The sequence below is a fragment of the Myotis brandtii genome, unplaced genomic scaffold, assembly GCF_000412655.1.
Source record: "Myotis brandtii unplaced genomic scaffold, ASM41265v1 scaffold573, whole genome shotgun sequence".
NCBI lineage: Eukaryota > Metazoa > Chordata > Mammalia > Chiroptera > Vespertilionidae > Myotis > Myotis brandtii.
This window is the reverse complement of record NW_005370145.1, coordinates 726,141-742,175: the sequence shown is the minus strand read 5'-3', so window position 1 is coordinate 742,175 and position 16,035 is coordinate 726,141. Positions and strand designations below refer to the sequence as shown.

The 16,035-nt window shown below is 43.9% G+C and overlaps 1 protein-coding gene across 1 annotated transcript in view; it reads right to left on the bottom strand.

The window, feature by feature from the left end:
- DNAH2 (dynein, axonemal, heavy chain 2) overlaps positions 1-16,035 on the bottom strand; it is a 112,731-nt gene that overhangs the window by 49,896 nt on the left and 46,800 nt on the right. The window contains exons 31-41 of the mRNA XM_014549808.1: positions 12,883-13,100; positions 12,524-12,625; positions 12,080-12,205; positions 11,652-11,762; positions 11,156-11,344; positions 10,631-10,734; positions 10,344-10,533; positions 9,689-9,869; positions 8,184-8,311; positions 7,703-7,855; positions 6,855-6,980 (exon numbers count right to left, since the gene is read on the bottom strand). Coding sequence (XP_014405294.1) covers positions 6,855-6,980; positions 7,703-7,855; positions 8,184-8,311; positions 9,689-9,869; positions 10,344-10,533; positions 10,631-10,734; positions 11,156-11,344; positions 11,652-11,762; positions 12,080-12,205; positions 12,524-12,625; positions 12,883-13,100 — 1,628 coding nt within the window. The remainder of the gene's footprint in view (positions 1-6,854; positions 6,981-7,702; positions 7,856-8,183; positions 8,312-9,688; positions 9,870-10,343; positions 10,534-10,630; positions 10,735-11,155; positions 11,345-11,651; positions 11,763-12,079; positions 12,206-12,523; positions 12,626-12,882; positions 13,101-16,035) is intronic.

Here is a 16,035-nt window from a genome sequence, read left to right as displayed (position 1 = left end):
CAAATGAGGCCCAGCTGTGAAGCAATGCAAGCTGCTGTGAGGCCTTGGGCCTTCTCTTGGAAGTTCTGGGTCTGTCTGGCCCAGCTGCAGTTTGTTAGGTAATTTTCAGATTGCTAAGGGCCAGGGCCATATGATGCAAAAGCCTCTGCAGCAGCTTGGGTGGGGCAGGGTCTGAGGGAATCAACAGGGTGGAGCAAGCAGCTATGGCTGATCAGCCCTGCCCTCAAAAAGACAGTCACGTCCTCAGTTGCCAGCCCTTGCCGAATGCGCCTCCGTACCTCTGCACTTCCGCAGCTCCTCTGAGTCTCAGTGTGCTTTTCTCTTTCCTTCTAGTTGTAGAATTTCCACTCAGCCAGACTTCCTGTGGTTCTGAATGATGACCATTTTGTCTTTTAGTTGTATTTTTTAATTTGTTGTGGGAGGCAGCAATTTCTGGTGTTTACCTATGCCGCCATCTTGGTTTCTCTTTCTTTATGGATTTTTTTTATCTCTTTGCTTTATCAATTTCTGAGAGAAGTATATCAAGATTTCTCACAAGGGTTGTGGTTTTATCTATTTCTCCTTTTAGTTGTGGATCTTGTTTTATGTATCTGTGGCTTTATTATTAAGTACATGCAAACTTAGAATTGTTATATCTTTTGGGACATGGACCCTTTTATCGTTATGAAATTAGAAAGTCAACTTTGCCTGATACCAGTAGAGTTATGATTGTGATCAGAAAATGTTTTGAATAAATTCTTTTGAAGTTTTTGAGGCAGATTTATGACCTTTACATGGTCAACCTTCCTAAATATTCTATGTATGCTTGAAAAAATGGTTATTCTTCAATTATTGAATGCAGCTGCTACAGGTGTTTACTAAATCAAGATTATGTTGTTCAAATCTATATTCTAACTGAATTTTCTTTTTTTTCCTAACTGATTTTTCATCTGCTTGGTCTGTTACTTATTGAAAGAGATTTTTGTTTGTTTGTATTTGAAACATCAATGATGAGTGAGAATCATTGATCGGCTGCTTCCTGCCTGCCCCACACTGGGGATCAAGCCCTCAACCCAGGCATACGCCCTGAGTGGGATCGAACTGTGACCTCTTGGTTCATAGGTCAAAGCTCAACCACTGAGCCATGCTGCCCAGGCTGAAAGATGTTAAGATACAGTGCTAGATTTATCTCTCTTTGTAATTCTGCAAAATTTTGCTCTGTTTATTTTGAGACTATATTATTAAGTGCCTCTAAATTTAGAACTGTTTTATCTTCCTGATAAATTGGACCTTTCATTATTAAGTGACCCCCTAATATTTCTAGTAATGCTTTTTGCCTTAAAATCTATGTTGCCTGATATTTCTACCTCAGCCTTCTTTTGATTAGTATTTCCCTGATATGTCTTTTTCTATTCTTTGACCCTTTGTCTTTATGTTTTAAAGATTAATATGACACCCTGACCAGTTTGGCTAAGTGGATAGAGCGTTGGCCTGCGGACTGAAGGGTCCCAGGTTCGATTCCGGTCAAGGGCATGTACCTTGGTTACGGCACATCCCCAAGTGGGGAGTGTGCAGGAGGCAGCTGATCGATGTTTCTCTCTCATCGATGTTTCTGACTCTCTATCCCTCTCCCTTCCTCTCTGTAAAAAATCAATAAAATATATTTTTAAAAAAAGATTAATATGACATTGTCTACTATTCAATGTATGACTATTTTCCCTTTCCTGGACAACTTTTTTGTTTTCCCTAGAGCAGTGATGGCAAACCTTTTGAGCTCAGCGTGTCAGCATTTTGAAAAACCCTAACTTAACTCTGGTGCCGTGTCACATATAGAAATTTTTTGATATTTGCAACCATAGTAAAACAAAGATTTATATTTTTGATATGTATTTTATATATTTAAATGCCATTTAACAAAGAAAAATAAACCAAAAAAATGAGTTCGCGTGTCACCTCTGACACGCGTGTCATAGGTTCGCCATCACTGCCCTAGAGGTTAATCGCTGCTGTATTTTGTTTGCTTCATTTTTAATATACTAATCTCTAATTCAACTTCAAACTCTGTCGGTTAACTAAATCTCTCAAAACATTTCATCACATTAGGCATGAATTTCTTCCTTCAGGAGTCCTCCTGAAGCATTCTGATACACTCCGATCTAGACCGGCTTCTCTTTGTCAGTGGCCAGCTAGCCTCCCTGTCCTCAGTTCTCCTTTCTTGGTACGCTCCAGCATTTTGGTAGAGCATACTTTCTAGCAGCTTTCTATTGCAGGCAATATTTTTTGAGAGTCCGCATGTCTGAAATATCTCTTATCTAGCCTCTCATGTGACAGGCTGGGAATAGAATTTGAAGTTGAAAATCATTTCCTTCAGAATGGAGTTAAAGGCTGCTCCATTGTTTATAAATTCTGTATTACTATTATAAAGCCCTTGGTCATTTGCATGTTACCTTTCTCTCTTTCTCTCTCCTCTCTCTCTCTCTCTGGAAAGCTTGTTAAATCTTCTCCTTCTACTGGTGTTTCAAAATTTCGCAATGGTGGCCCTAGCTGGTTTGGTTTAGTCGCAGCAGTTCTCAACCGGTGGGTTGCGACCCCTTTGGCGGTCAAACGACCCTTTCACAGGGGTCGCCTAAGACCATCCTGCATATCAGATATTTACATTACAATTCATAACAGTGGCAACATTACAGTTATGAAGTAGCAACGAAAATAATTTTATGGTTGGGTCACAACATGAGGAACTGTATTTAAAGGGCCAGAAGGTTGAGAACCACTGGTTTAGTGGATAGAGCATAGGCCTGTGGACTGAAGGGTCCTGGGTTCAATTCTAGTCAGTGGCATGTAACGTGATTGCACACTCCTCCCCGGCCCGGGCCCTGGTCAGGAGGCAACCAATCAATGCAGATGTTTTTCTCTGTCTTTCCCTCTCTCTTGCACTCTCTCTAAAATCACTGGAAAAAATATCCTCAGGTGAGGACTTAAAAAAAAAATCACAATGATGGGTGTTGGTAAGGACTTTATCCATTGTGTCTGTCATATGCTTGTGGGTTCTTTCATTTTGTATATTTTATTGATTTTTTATAGAGAGGAAGGGAGAGAGATAAAGAGTTAGAAACATCGATGAGAGAGAAACATCGATCAGCTGCCTCCTGCACACCTCCTACTGGGGATGTGCCTGCAACCAAGGTACATGCCCTTGACCGGAATCGAACCCCGGACCCCCCAGTCTGCAGGCCGACGCTCTATCCACTGAGCCAAATCGGCTAGGGCGGTTCTTTCATTTTGGAAACTTAGTTCTGGGGGTCCTTCTTGATTGTTTCACTATTGATCCTGCCCCCTCTCCATTTTCTCTGGTCCTGCTTTTGGAACTCTGATTATTTGGCTGTTGTCCTTCCTAGCTGGCTTTTGAATCTTACTTCTTTTCCCCTTTGTCTACGCTATTTTCTGGAACATTTCTTTTTTAATAGTATATCATGGTGACAATATCTTAAACTTATCTTAACCACTGAGACTACAATGATTTTTTTTAACTTTTCTCTGCACTACCTGTTTTCTCCTATTTGCTTTTTCCTATTTATTTTGGCTGCTTTCTTATTAGAGGCTTTCCTCGGATGTGTGTGACTCCTGGTTTTCTGCTCATATATAAGGGTGGAGAACTAAAAACTGAATGGAAGCCCTGATATATATATATATCACACGTTCAAAGGCTGTTAAATTGAGTTGTTTACCCATATCTTCAGGGAAAAAATCACTTCTACTGTCGTGGTAAACAATCTGCTTCCCTATTTATAATGGTCTGGCCCTCTAGCAACTTCAGCGAGAAATTATAGCTAATTTGCCTACAAACGTCAGGTGGTCATAATAATCTGGCCACTCAGTGTAGACTGTGAGTATCCCTGTAGATGATTTTTCTAGGACCTGCATTGGGAAGTTACTATTCTCAATGTTTTGGTCATTCCTCTTAGGCTTGCTAGACAGATTCTCCAGAGAAAACTCTTCCAATTTTCTATCTGGCTGCCAGTATTCTGGGAGCTGAGATATGAAAGAAGACAGTCTAATCAATGTATAAACATTCACTTAATCCACCCCCCACCTTCTTTTTTTAAATCCTCACCCAAGGATGTGTGTTTGTTGATTTTAGAGAGGGGGAGGGGAGAGAAACATTGATAGGTTGCCTCCCGTATTCTCTCAACCAGAGATCAAACCTGCAGCCTAGGTATGTACCCTGACCAAGTGAACCTGCAACCTTTTGGTGTAAAGGCCAACGCTCCAACCAACTGAGCCACACAGCCAGGGAAATCCCCATTTTTAATAGGGTGCACTCATGCCCTGAACTATATCTGTCCCCTGTCCGGAGACCTACTATTTTACCCTCTAGTCTTCTGCCAAAGTGGGAGAGACATAGTCATCTGGGGTCACACAGAAGGGAAGATCTAAAGACCTTCCAAGACAGTTTACCTCCAGTCCTTATTTTAGCTACACCTCCTCTATTCCCTACTTACAGAGGCATTTAATACCACAAATGCTTAGCCTTTGGAGAATTGCCTCTCAGTTTTCCCCACTTCCAGCCCTCTCAGTTTACTAAGTTACAACTTATTCATTTGTTTCTTTTTTTTTAATCCTCACATGAGGATATTTTCCATTAATTTCTAGAGAGAGTAGAAGAGAGAGGGAAAGACAGAGAGAAACATGAAAGTGAGAGAAACACATCAGTTGGTTGCCTCCTGCACACGCCCTGATCAGGGCCCGGGCCAGGGTGGAGCCTGCAACCCAAGTATGTGCCCTTGACCGGAACTGGACCCGGACTTACAGAGGCATTTAATACCACAAATGCTTAGCCTTTGGAGAATTGCCTCTCAGTTTTCCCCACTTCCAGCCCTCTCAGTTTGCTAAGTTACAACTTATTCATTTGTTTCTTTTTTTTTAATCCTCACATGAGGATATTTTCCATTAATTTCTAGAGAGAGTGGAAGAGAGAGGGAAAGACAGAGAGAAACATGAATGTGGGAGAAACACATCGGTTGGTTGCCTCCTGCACACGCCCTGATCAGGGCACGGGCCAGGGTGGAGCCTGCAACCGAAGTATGTGCCCTTGACCAGAACTGGACCCGAGACCCTTAGGTCCACAGGCCGACGTTCTATCCACTGAGTCAAACCGGCTAGGGCTCCATTTGTTTCTTATGTCTAAAATTTTTGTTCCATTTCTTCCATCCTCTCCATCCTTTTGGATATAGATGCCTTATTATAAAAATATCCTTAGAATATTGTAGTGGATTTTCAAAAGTTAACAAAATTGTTTTTAATCCACCTTCTTTACCTGGAAGTACTCTATATAGAGAGTAGTTGTTTTAAATCTCAATCATAATATTTTTTCATTTATAGAAATTCTATTGGCTCTTTTTCAAATCTACTTAATTTAGAAGTCTCTTGTTCCTGGTTCATAGTTTCAAGCTTTTATTTCTTTAAACATATTAAATTTGGTTATTTTTAAATTCTGTGCTGATCATTTTCAATATCTGAAGTCTTTGGGGATTTAATTCAGCTGTACTTGTCCCCTTGTGTGTTTTGTGACTTTATACCAGAAGTTGTTCATTTTCTTGGACTTCTATCCTGAATTTTTGTGATAATTCTTTGAGGCTTCCAGAAATTCCTCTTCCATAAATAATTTGCATTTGCTGCCCTAGACAATTTCTAGAGATGGATAGAGTGTCGGCCTGTGGACTGACTGTGGACTGAAGGGTCCCAGGTTTGATTCTGGTCAAGGGCACAGGCCCGGGTTGCAGACTCAATCCCCAGTAGGAAGAGTGCAGGAGGCGGCCAATCAATGATTTTCTCTCATCATTGATATTTCTATCTCTCTCTCCCTCTCCCTTCCTCTCTGAAATCAATAAAAAAATATATTTTAAAAATAAATAAATAAATTGCATTTGCTTCTGCCAGTCACCTGGAGGAAGCTAACAATCTAGAACTACTTAAAATTAAGCTTTAAGTTTGAGATTTTGGGGATTACACAGTAGAATAAATTATGACCATAAACGATGCAAGGGCTGACCTGCAGTGAGGAAATTTCAAAAAGTTTGCCCTCTCCTCCCATTATCTGTCAAAACAAGCAAATATCTTTACTGTATGGACCCTTTTCAATGGTGGGCTTCTCATTTTTCCATTTACTGAGGGTGTTTCCCCTCCCAGACTGAAGTTCATGCAGGACTGGGTGTTCTATTATACCTCCAAACTTGGGCCACTTTCTCTCCTCTCCCCAGTTCCTTAAATTCAATAAGAAAGCCACCTGTTACACTCACTTATCTTCCTGCTTTTATTTCCTCTCCCCATCCCAGAATATTTTCTTTCTTTCCAGCTTAGCAATGTATTTAAAAATATGTATTTTTTTATTTTTATCCAGAATTTTAGTGGTTTCAATGGAAAGGATAATTCAGGGTATTTAAACTACCACTGCCAGAGAAGAAAATTCCTGTACTTTCTAAAATCCTCCTCCACCACCCTCCTTCCATCCCACTGCCCTCACTACTAAACAGTTCCTAGCAGTCTCCCCTCAAAACTCCCTAAATGAGGAGAGAAGCCGAGTCAGGAGCGGGCAGGCAGGTATAGAGAAAGTAGAAAAGCCAGTGGATTCGAGATCTCAATGAAGCCAAAGTATCAATGAGTGGAAGTACCCGAGCCAGTGAGCTGGGGGCTGGGGAGAAATAGGGAGCTGTGGTGAGAGAGCAGAATGTTTGACTAGGTCTGTACCTTTTCCTAGAGGCCAACTGTCTTGCTCAGGTACAGCTAGTGAAGAGCAGAGCAAGGCCTGGGAACCAAGTGTCATGTTTCCAGATCTGCATTCACATCTGAGGGCAGGAAGCGCATCAGGGAGCACATACCTTGCCATAATCAAAGGCAGGCAGCTCAATGCTGGGGAAGAGATCTTGCACGATGGCATTGAACAGTGGCACGTCGGACAACGTCAGCTTGGCGATGTTCATATCTCTCATGGAGAGCAGCAAAACCTGGGTGAGAAGACAAAGACTCGGGCTGGAGGAGCTAGGACCTAGGTGCTCACTAAGCCCTTCCTCTCCAAAGCGTGAGGGGCGAGAGCCAAGAACAATGGCTATACCTGAGCTAGTCTTTAAAAACATGACATGCCCTAGCTGGTTTGGCTCAGTGGATAGAGCGTTAGCCTACAGACTGCAGGGTCCCGGGTTCGATTCCGGTCAAGGGCACATGCCCGGGTTGCAGGCTTGATCCCCAGTGAAGAGCATGCAGGAGACAGCCAATCAATGATTCTCTCTCATCATTGATGTTTCTATCTCTCTCTCTCTCCCTCTCCCTTCCTCTCTGAAATCAATAAAAATATATTTAAAAATTAAATTAAAATATGACAGGTAGCCTGGCCAGCATTGACCCAGGAACCAAGAGGTCCCTGGTTTGATTCCCAGTCAGGGCATATGTCCAGGTTGCGGACTTGATCCCAATAAGGAGAGTGCAGAGGCGGCCGATCGATGATGTTTCTCTCTCGATGTTTCTATCTCTCTATCCCTGTCCCTTCCTCTCTTTCTAAAAATCAATAAAAACTTATTTTAAAAAATGTGACAGGTAAAATCGGGCAACACAGGGGACAGGAAGAAAGGTGGGAATCCTAATCTAGGGAAAGAAAGGATCTGAAAAACTTCAGTGAAGGTGCATGGGACCAGTGACAATGGAGGTGTCAAGAGCCGGGTCCTTGACCTACCTCTTCATCAGACAGATCCTGCTGCAGGCGGCGCTTCTTGCCAGCATAGCGCAGAAGGGAGGTGAGGGCCCGGAGGCCGAAGTCATAATGGTCCTGCCTGGAGAGCTGCTGCACAGCCAGGGAGTACAGTGTGTACACCTTCTTGGCCAGAATCTGGGGAATGGAAACAGAGGAGGAAACAACCTCTCTCTCCACAAACCCTTCTGCTTCATTTAGGAAAAGTTACAGATACAAGAAGCTAAGTCCCAGGACTTGAAACAGCTGGGAGTTGCTCTATGGACAATCCCAATGAGGTCTTGTCAATTGCATAATCATGGACTTGTAACTTCACACAGAGGGGAGACCTCTGCCTCCATATCCTATTAACAGGGCATTCCTTATAGGATGAACTGACTGTGGGGCCTTCAGGAAGTTCCTCTGTCCAGGGAGTAATCATGGAAGGAAAATAAAATAATTGGGGAAAAAGAGATTGTCGGAATACCTTGCAGTTGCCAAAGCCCTCCCCAAAGAGAATGATTTCTGCAATAAGAGTTGAATCAGGCACCACCATGGCAATTGGACGGAACATGGATTTAAGATTATCAGGAAGCTCTGTACGACCAGCATAGCCTGGAAAACAGAGCCATTTGTTTAGAATCTATACTGCTTCCCCAAGACTCACTTCCCAGTCAGTCCCATGTTCCCCTCCCCTCGCTCCATCCTAACTTTCTCCCCAACTCCACCTCCAAGATTTCTTCCATTCTCATCTGGGCCCTGGCTCCTCCCATACCAATCTGCTCCTCTTTCCAATCTCTAGGCCTTTCCTTACTTTCTGTGTGGCCTTATTCCAAATTCAAATCACAGAGCTGCCAGTTTCCCATCTCTCCAAGTTCCATTTATAATGTCAGGCCTAATAGAAATCACAGCTGCATCTCTGATTCTTTCGGTACCTAAACCCTTTCCTGTTTTTACCTAGACCAGCCGTGGGCAAACTACGGCCCGCGGGCCGGATCCGGCCAGTTTGAAATGAATAAAACTAAAAAAAAAAAAGACCGTACTCTTTTATGTAATGATGTTTACTTTGAATTTATATTAGTTCACACAAACACTCCATCCATGCTTTTGTTCCGGCCCTCCGGTCCAGTTTAAGAACCCATTGTGGCCCTCGAGTCAAAAAGTTTGCCCACCCCTGGCCTAGACCCTTCTGTCAGAGTTATTCCTAGAGAACAGTAATGAGAGACCCTACTGCCTCACTTTGGGGAGATTCTCCCATTTTCAACAGGGATGGCAGATAGAACTCCTGGAGCTAGTTCAACGGGAGAAGATAGTTAAGTACTTTCAAAGCCTAGGGCTATATATACAGGGTTTACAGTTGTTCATATGGAAAAATAATACCGTAATCTATATAAAAGCCTAAGCGACTGTCCAACCAGTAGCTATGATGTGCAATGACCACCAGGAGAAAGATGCTCCAACCAGTAGCTATGATGCACACTGCCCACCAGGGGCAGACGCTCAATGCAGGAGCTGCTGAGCAACAGCAACTTTGCAGAGTGCCCTCTCACACTCCAGGACCCCTTGGGGGATGTCGGACTGCTGGTTTCTGCCCGATCCCCGCAGGCCAGGCCGAGGGACCCCACTTGCTGTGGGACCCTGCTCACTCTGCAGATGCCCTTCTGGCCCAGTCCTGCCCCACCAGCCAACTTTTAATTAATTTCCTTTCAATGTGCACGAATCTGTGCACTGGGCCTCTAGTTAATAAATAATAATACAAGAATAAGCTCTATATGTTGTGTGCTCACAACTATAAACCTACTTTTGCCTCACTTTCTATACACGTAGCCTCCCCTTCTCCCAGAAAGTCGTATGTTTGTTCTTCTCTCATACTTCGTTGTCATTAGCCATATTTTACTTGGCTAAATACACGGGCCTGGCAGGACAGTTGTTTGCCCTGGACACCCAATTCTCCCCCTGCTCCTGGAGCCCCATCTATTCCCTGGCCCTTACCAGGATTCATGGTGATGAAGATCCCACAGGACCACACCAGATTTATTTCAAAACCCTCAAAATAGAAGCGGGTGAGGCCGGCAGCCAGGGCGGATAGGATTGACAGGATCTGCTGGGCCACCACTGACAGCACCTCAATGTTGATGCGGTTAAACTCATCAAAGCAGCCCCAGGCACCTGTCTGTAAGGGTGGGAGGCAGATTCACTGGCAGCAAGAGAAGTACCCCAGGTTGGGAGAAACTAGAAGGTGTGACTAACATAGCCCTGCCTGGAGTGTTCTGATAGGTGAGGGGGGCAGGGAAGTGGGCAGTGGGCGCATGGTGCTGTTGTAGTTTCTGGCCAGAGCTTTCCATCAGACAGGGACAATCCGGGGGAATGCTAGAGAAGGTGTGAGTTGGAAAGAGACGGGTAGAGAACTTGGGAACACTGAGTGCATACACTATGCACCAGTTTACAGGCATTAACTTATTTAATCCTTAGAGAATCTTCTGATTTTGCAAATAAGCAGAGTGCAGTTCAGGGAGGTACAATTTTAAGAACTGAGGTGATGTGATGTTGTCAGTGACAAAGCACTAAATCAGATTTGGGTTCCAGCTGATTTTCTGGGACTAAAGACATTTAAGGGGCCTCTGGGACAGGACGGCAGGAGGCTGACCTGGGCCAGGCCTGAGTACATTCGGCCCATGGACTTGTAGTCCAGGCCCTCGGAACAGTTGACCACGATGACATATATGCCAAGGGACTTGCCCAGGTCCTTGACGGTCTCGGTCTTTCCCGTGCCTGCTGGGCCTTTGGGGGAGCCCCCTCGATGCAGGTGTAATGCTGTCGTCAGTGTCATGTAACACCTGAGAATTCAGGACAGGACTCAAGTCAGACTCCTGGGAGCCTTCACTTGGCATTCGCTGCCCCCACCCAAACACCGTGTTCATCCCACATGCTGACCTGTCTGTAAGGGGGGTGATGACAAGCCGGCCAGAGTTACCCAGGTACTCGTAACCATACTGGAATTGTGTGTTGGTCTGGCGGATGATACAGTCATCCAGATCCTGGAGAAATGGCAGAGTCAGAGAGAGGTGGGCTTAGAGGAAGAGTTAGAGCTGGGCAATGACTGAGAGTAGGGCTGGTGATGCAAGGAGGTCAGAGTTAGAAGGTGAGGGGTTCCGTTTAGAGTTAGAAAGAGGAAAGAGTGAATAGCCAAGGTGGACACTGAGTTCACTGCATGTCAACCCTAGTCCATCGCAGCAGTCTTTCTAGTTCTGGTCAAGCGACACCCATAGTGAATACCAACTGGAAAATGGTTGCCATTTCTGATTTAAGAGACTTGCGACGGAGTTAAGAACTAGATTAGGGCACTGTAATAGGACTAAGGCTTAGATTAGAATATTATTGTATTTAGAGAATAGGAATTTAATTAATGCATTAGGATTGGGTTTAAGGTACAAGAGTGGGGAGCTGGCCCATCTGCACCTTCTCCCAGTAGAAGCGCAGTTGGCTGAGCCACTCAAAAGCATTGACATCCATGAGGCCACTCTTATAAAGCTTCTCCAACACATCTCGGGCATGAACTTCTATGGTCACCAGAGCCACAATTTTAAGCCGCATGATCTTGGTCAAGTTCCCCCTGATAGCTTCTGAATACTTATTCAGTATTGACACCTGCAGAATGAGGTGGCAGGGAAGAGAGCAGATGGATCAATGCAATCAAAGTCAATTCCACCTCATCCCAGCCTAACTCAACTTTCAACCCCAAGCTAATCCCAACCCCACTCTAACTCCAGATCCCCAATATCAGCATAGAAAAAGGTACTTCTATTCCACCCAAACTTTCCTCACTGACTTCTCCCATAAAGCACCCTCATTCTGACCCTTTCCCACCAGCTCATCTCTAATTCTGACTCCAATTTACCACTCCCTCCCTCCAACTCTAACTCCAGGCCCATCCTGTACTTGTAGGGTTCCCCACCTGCTTCTTCTTCATGACCTTGAGGATTTTCTTGTCTCCCCGCTCCTTAGCTGTCTGCAGGCACTTGGCGACATCAGCCGTCCACTGGATCTGACTGGCAGCGATCACCATCTACCACATGTACAGAGGCTGTATTCCGAAACCCTGTCCCTGGCTACCCACACAGCCCAGCTCCCATATCCAGGGACCAGGCGCTACTCCTCTCTCATATGCTAATCTGCTCTGAAGGGTGGGGCACATACTTAAAGTTAGGAGCTAAGGGTCTGGCATGCGGGGTTCCAGGGCCTAGGCCCAGAGCAGGGGCACAAGAAACCAGCATTTTTTTTTTTTGTACCAGCATTTTCATATTTAAGATTTTGTCTTTACCTTTGCTGCTCCCTTTCAGCCCTATGTTTCTTGTTCCTTCATTTCTATTGACCCGAGCTCACCTGGCCAGCCCAATCCTTCACCCATTTGTCCCTCTTGTTAAGAAACTTCTTGAGGGCCAGACGGCAGTTCCGGAGAAGGTCCCGTAGGGTTACCCTCATGGTCCGCTCCACATCGCCAAGCCAGGACTGAGGAGAGGTGAGAGAACAGGATGGCTCGGCCTCAGAGGCCAAGACAAGAGTCCCCACAGGAAAGGTGCTTAAGCAACAGAACTGCAGGGCATGGACCAAAGATAAAAGGAGAACCTGGGTAGTATCTGGCTTGGGCCCCTGGGGGATATGGAGGCCAGATGACAGATTTTTGGGGTCACCGTAGAGATTACAGTTTTCAGGAAGGGCAAAACGTGGTTAATATCCCTTCACAGAGATGTTCTCTCCTCACAGAGCAAGCAAATTTCCTAACGGGAATAAAATCAACTTGATTCTTAAACCTTTGCCACAACTCACCTCCACAGGCCCTTCTAAAATTACCGAGTGGAGGAAATCAATATATTCGCCATCACCTGAAAACATTCCCAGAGCTTCCCATTTGCTGCTGGGCCCCCCAAGCTGTAGAAATAAGAAGATATTAATGGCCTGGACTGCTTACTCCTAGAATCTGCCTAGATGGTGTTTGGATCCCTTTGAGAGTAATGTCTGCTCCTCTCCCCTCAATATTACCAATTCTAAAAAGTTCTATCCCACATAATCCAGAATCATTAATATCCCCCTCCCATTGGGAGGACATTGTCTCCTTCAAGGCCTTGAATAGCTTGACCTCAACATCCTCCCCTGCCCTTCATCTCATTATAGCCAACTCTATTTACCTTCTGCATTCTCAGCAATTTGATGTTGTCAAAGCATTTTTTGAGGTGTGGCTGCACAGCCTCTGGGTTGCGAGACTGGCCCAGAATCTCCAAGAGGTCATCATTGGACAGGAAATAGAAGCGGGGGAAAATATGGCGTTTGGTCTCTAAATACATATCCAGAGACTTCTGAATATCTTCCAGGATTGTGTTCATTTCTACCAATGAGTCCAGGAGACCTGGGAAGAAAAGCAATAAATGACATTTGATGGCTCTTTTACCACTGTCCTGAGTAGATCTAGAGTATCCAACTATATCTACTCTGCCAGTTCTTGAATGTTAGAGTACAGATTGTCATAATTGTTTTAGGAAGCAGAGAAGTGTCCCCAATCAATCCATCATGCTTATCCCATTCTCTATTAATTCATTATAAAGTGTTCATTATACACTATTATATACATTATACATTATTATATACCACATATGATTCTATTAATATACTACATCTCTCCTCAGTCTTTGGAACAGTTTTATTTCACCAAAGAACTGGGGCTCTGCCAGTCACCCCAAGAGTCTGAAAATTAGAGATTGTTCTACACATATACAACCTAACAAGTCAAATCATTAGAATCAAATACTTAGCTCATGCACACAATAAAAGAGGACTGCAACAACTAGAGTTGTAATACAGCACTGTGAAAAGAGCACTAGACAGGAATTGGCACAAAACATTCAAAGTGCTGAAAAGCAAGGGCCTACAACCAAGATTACTCTATCTTCTAAAATCAAAGCTATCATTTAAAATCAAAGGACAGATAAAGAGCTTCCCAGACAAGAAAAAGCTGAAGGAGTTCATCACCATCAAATCAGTATTACAAGAAATGTTAAAGGGACTTCTTGAAGAAGAAGAAAAAATATGAGTAAGAACATATCGCAAAAAAAATTCTCACTGACAAAGGCAAACACATAATAAAAGTCATAGATTACCCAACACTAAAACTAGTTTAAGGTTAAAAGGCAAAAGTAGAAAGATTATGTGTAATTATAACAGCAACTTAAGGAATACACACAAACATACATACACAAAAAGTGAAAAAATGACAGAACAAACGTGGAGGGATCAAGTAAAACTGGTAGGGATGTGTTTGAAATTAAGCAACCAGCAACTTAAAATAGATGCCTGGCAACCACAAACATGGCAACCACAAACTCAAGGTCTACAAGGTATTCAAGAAATAAAGAAGGGATCCACAGAAATAAAGAGAAAGGAATCTACGGAAAGTTATCAACATACAAGAGAAGAGAGCAAGAGCCCTAACCGGTTTGGCTCAGTGGATAGAGCGTCTTCCCAGGTTCGATTCCAGTCAAGGGCATGTACCTTGGTTGCGGGCACATCCCCAGTAGGGGGTGTGCAGGAGGCAGCTGATCGATGTTTCTAACTCTCTATCCCTCTCCCTTCTTCTCTGTAAAAATCAATAAAATACATTTTTTAAAAAGAGAGAAGAGAGCAAGAGAATAAGAAAGGAACAGAGAACTACAAAGACAATCAGGAAACTATTAATAAAATGGCAATAACTACATACTTATCAATAATTACTTCAAATGTAAATGGATTAAATGCTCCAATATCCCTTGCTGAATGGATGAAAAAAATGCGCTACATATATACAATGAAATATTACTTAGTCATAAAAAGAATAAAATCTAAACCATTTGCAACAACATGAATGGACCTAGAGGGTATTATGCTAAGTAATGTAAGTCAGACAGAGAAAGACAAATGTATATGATTTCACTTATGTAGAATCTAAAAAACAAAATAGATAAAACAAAACAGAAACAAATTCATATACCATATGATCTCACTTATATGTGAAATCTAATGAACTAAATAAACCGACGAACAAAACAAAAACAGAGACATGGATACATGGAACAGACTGATAGCTGTCAGAGGGGTAGGGGGAGGGGGAACTGGATGAAAGAAGTTGAAGGGATTAGCCAAATAACAGATATGCATAACTCAGACACAGATAACCATGTGGTGATAGCCAGGGGGAAGGAGGGGTGGGGCTGAGAGAAAGCAAGCAAATGGGGGGGAGGGGAGAAGGGAAATGGGGACATCTGTACCAACAAAAATAAAGAAAAGAAAAAAAAGCCCTCATAACCCGGCCTGTGTGGCTCAGTGGTTGGGTATCAACCTATGAACCAGGAGGTCACAGTTGGATTCCCTGTCAGGGCACATGCCCGGGTTGCAGGCTCAATCCCCAGTAGGGGGCATGCAGGAGGCAGCCAATCGATTATTCTCTCTCATCATTGATATTTCTATCTCTCTCTACCTCTCCTTTCCTCTCTCTGAAATCAATAAAAACATACTTCTTTAAAAAGAAAAAATTTTTAAAAACCTCATAGACACAGAGAACAAACTGATGATTGCCAGATGAGAGAGGGATTGGGAGGCTGGGTGAACAAGGTGAAAGAATTGAAAAGTACAAATTGGTAGTTATAATATAGTCACAGGGATGTAAAGTACAAGCTTAGGGAACATCTATAATAATAAAAGCGTAATATGCTAATTAGACCAGACAGCCAAACAACCTTCCGGACATCATTCTGGAAGTCCTTCTAGATGAAGCCGCCGTGGCGGGAGCCAAGGCAGAGGCGGTTAGGGGCAATCAGGCAGGCAGGTGAGCAGTTAAAGGCGATCAAGCAGGCAAGCAGAGTGGTTAGGGGTGATCAGGCGGGCAGGCAAGCAGTTGGGGTGATCAGGCAGGCAGGCAAGTGGTTGGGACAATGAGGCAGGCATGCAGAATGGTTAGGGGTGATCAGTCAGGCAGGCAGGTGAGCGGTTAGGAGCCAGCAGTCCCTGTTTCGAGAGGGATGTCCGACTGCCGGTTTAGGCCCAATCCCCCAAACCCTGTGGGATAAGGCCTAATCCAGCAGTCGGACATCTCCCAAGGGGTCCCGGATTGGGAGAGGGTGCAGGCCAGGCTGAGGGACCCCCTCTCTCACCCCCGTGCATGAATTTTGTGCACTGGGCCTCTAGTAGTCAATAATCTACACTAATAAAAGAGAAACATGGTAATTAGCGTATGACCGCTACCCTTTTCATTGGCTAATCAGTGAGTATATGCAAATTAACTGTCAGCCAAGATGGCGGCCGGCAGCCAGGCA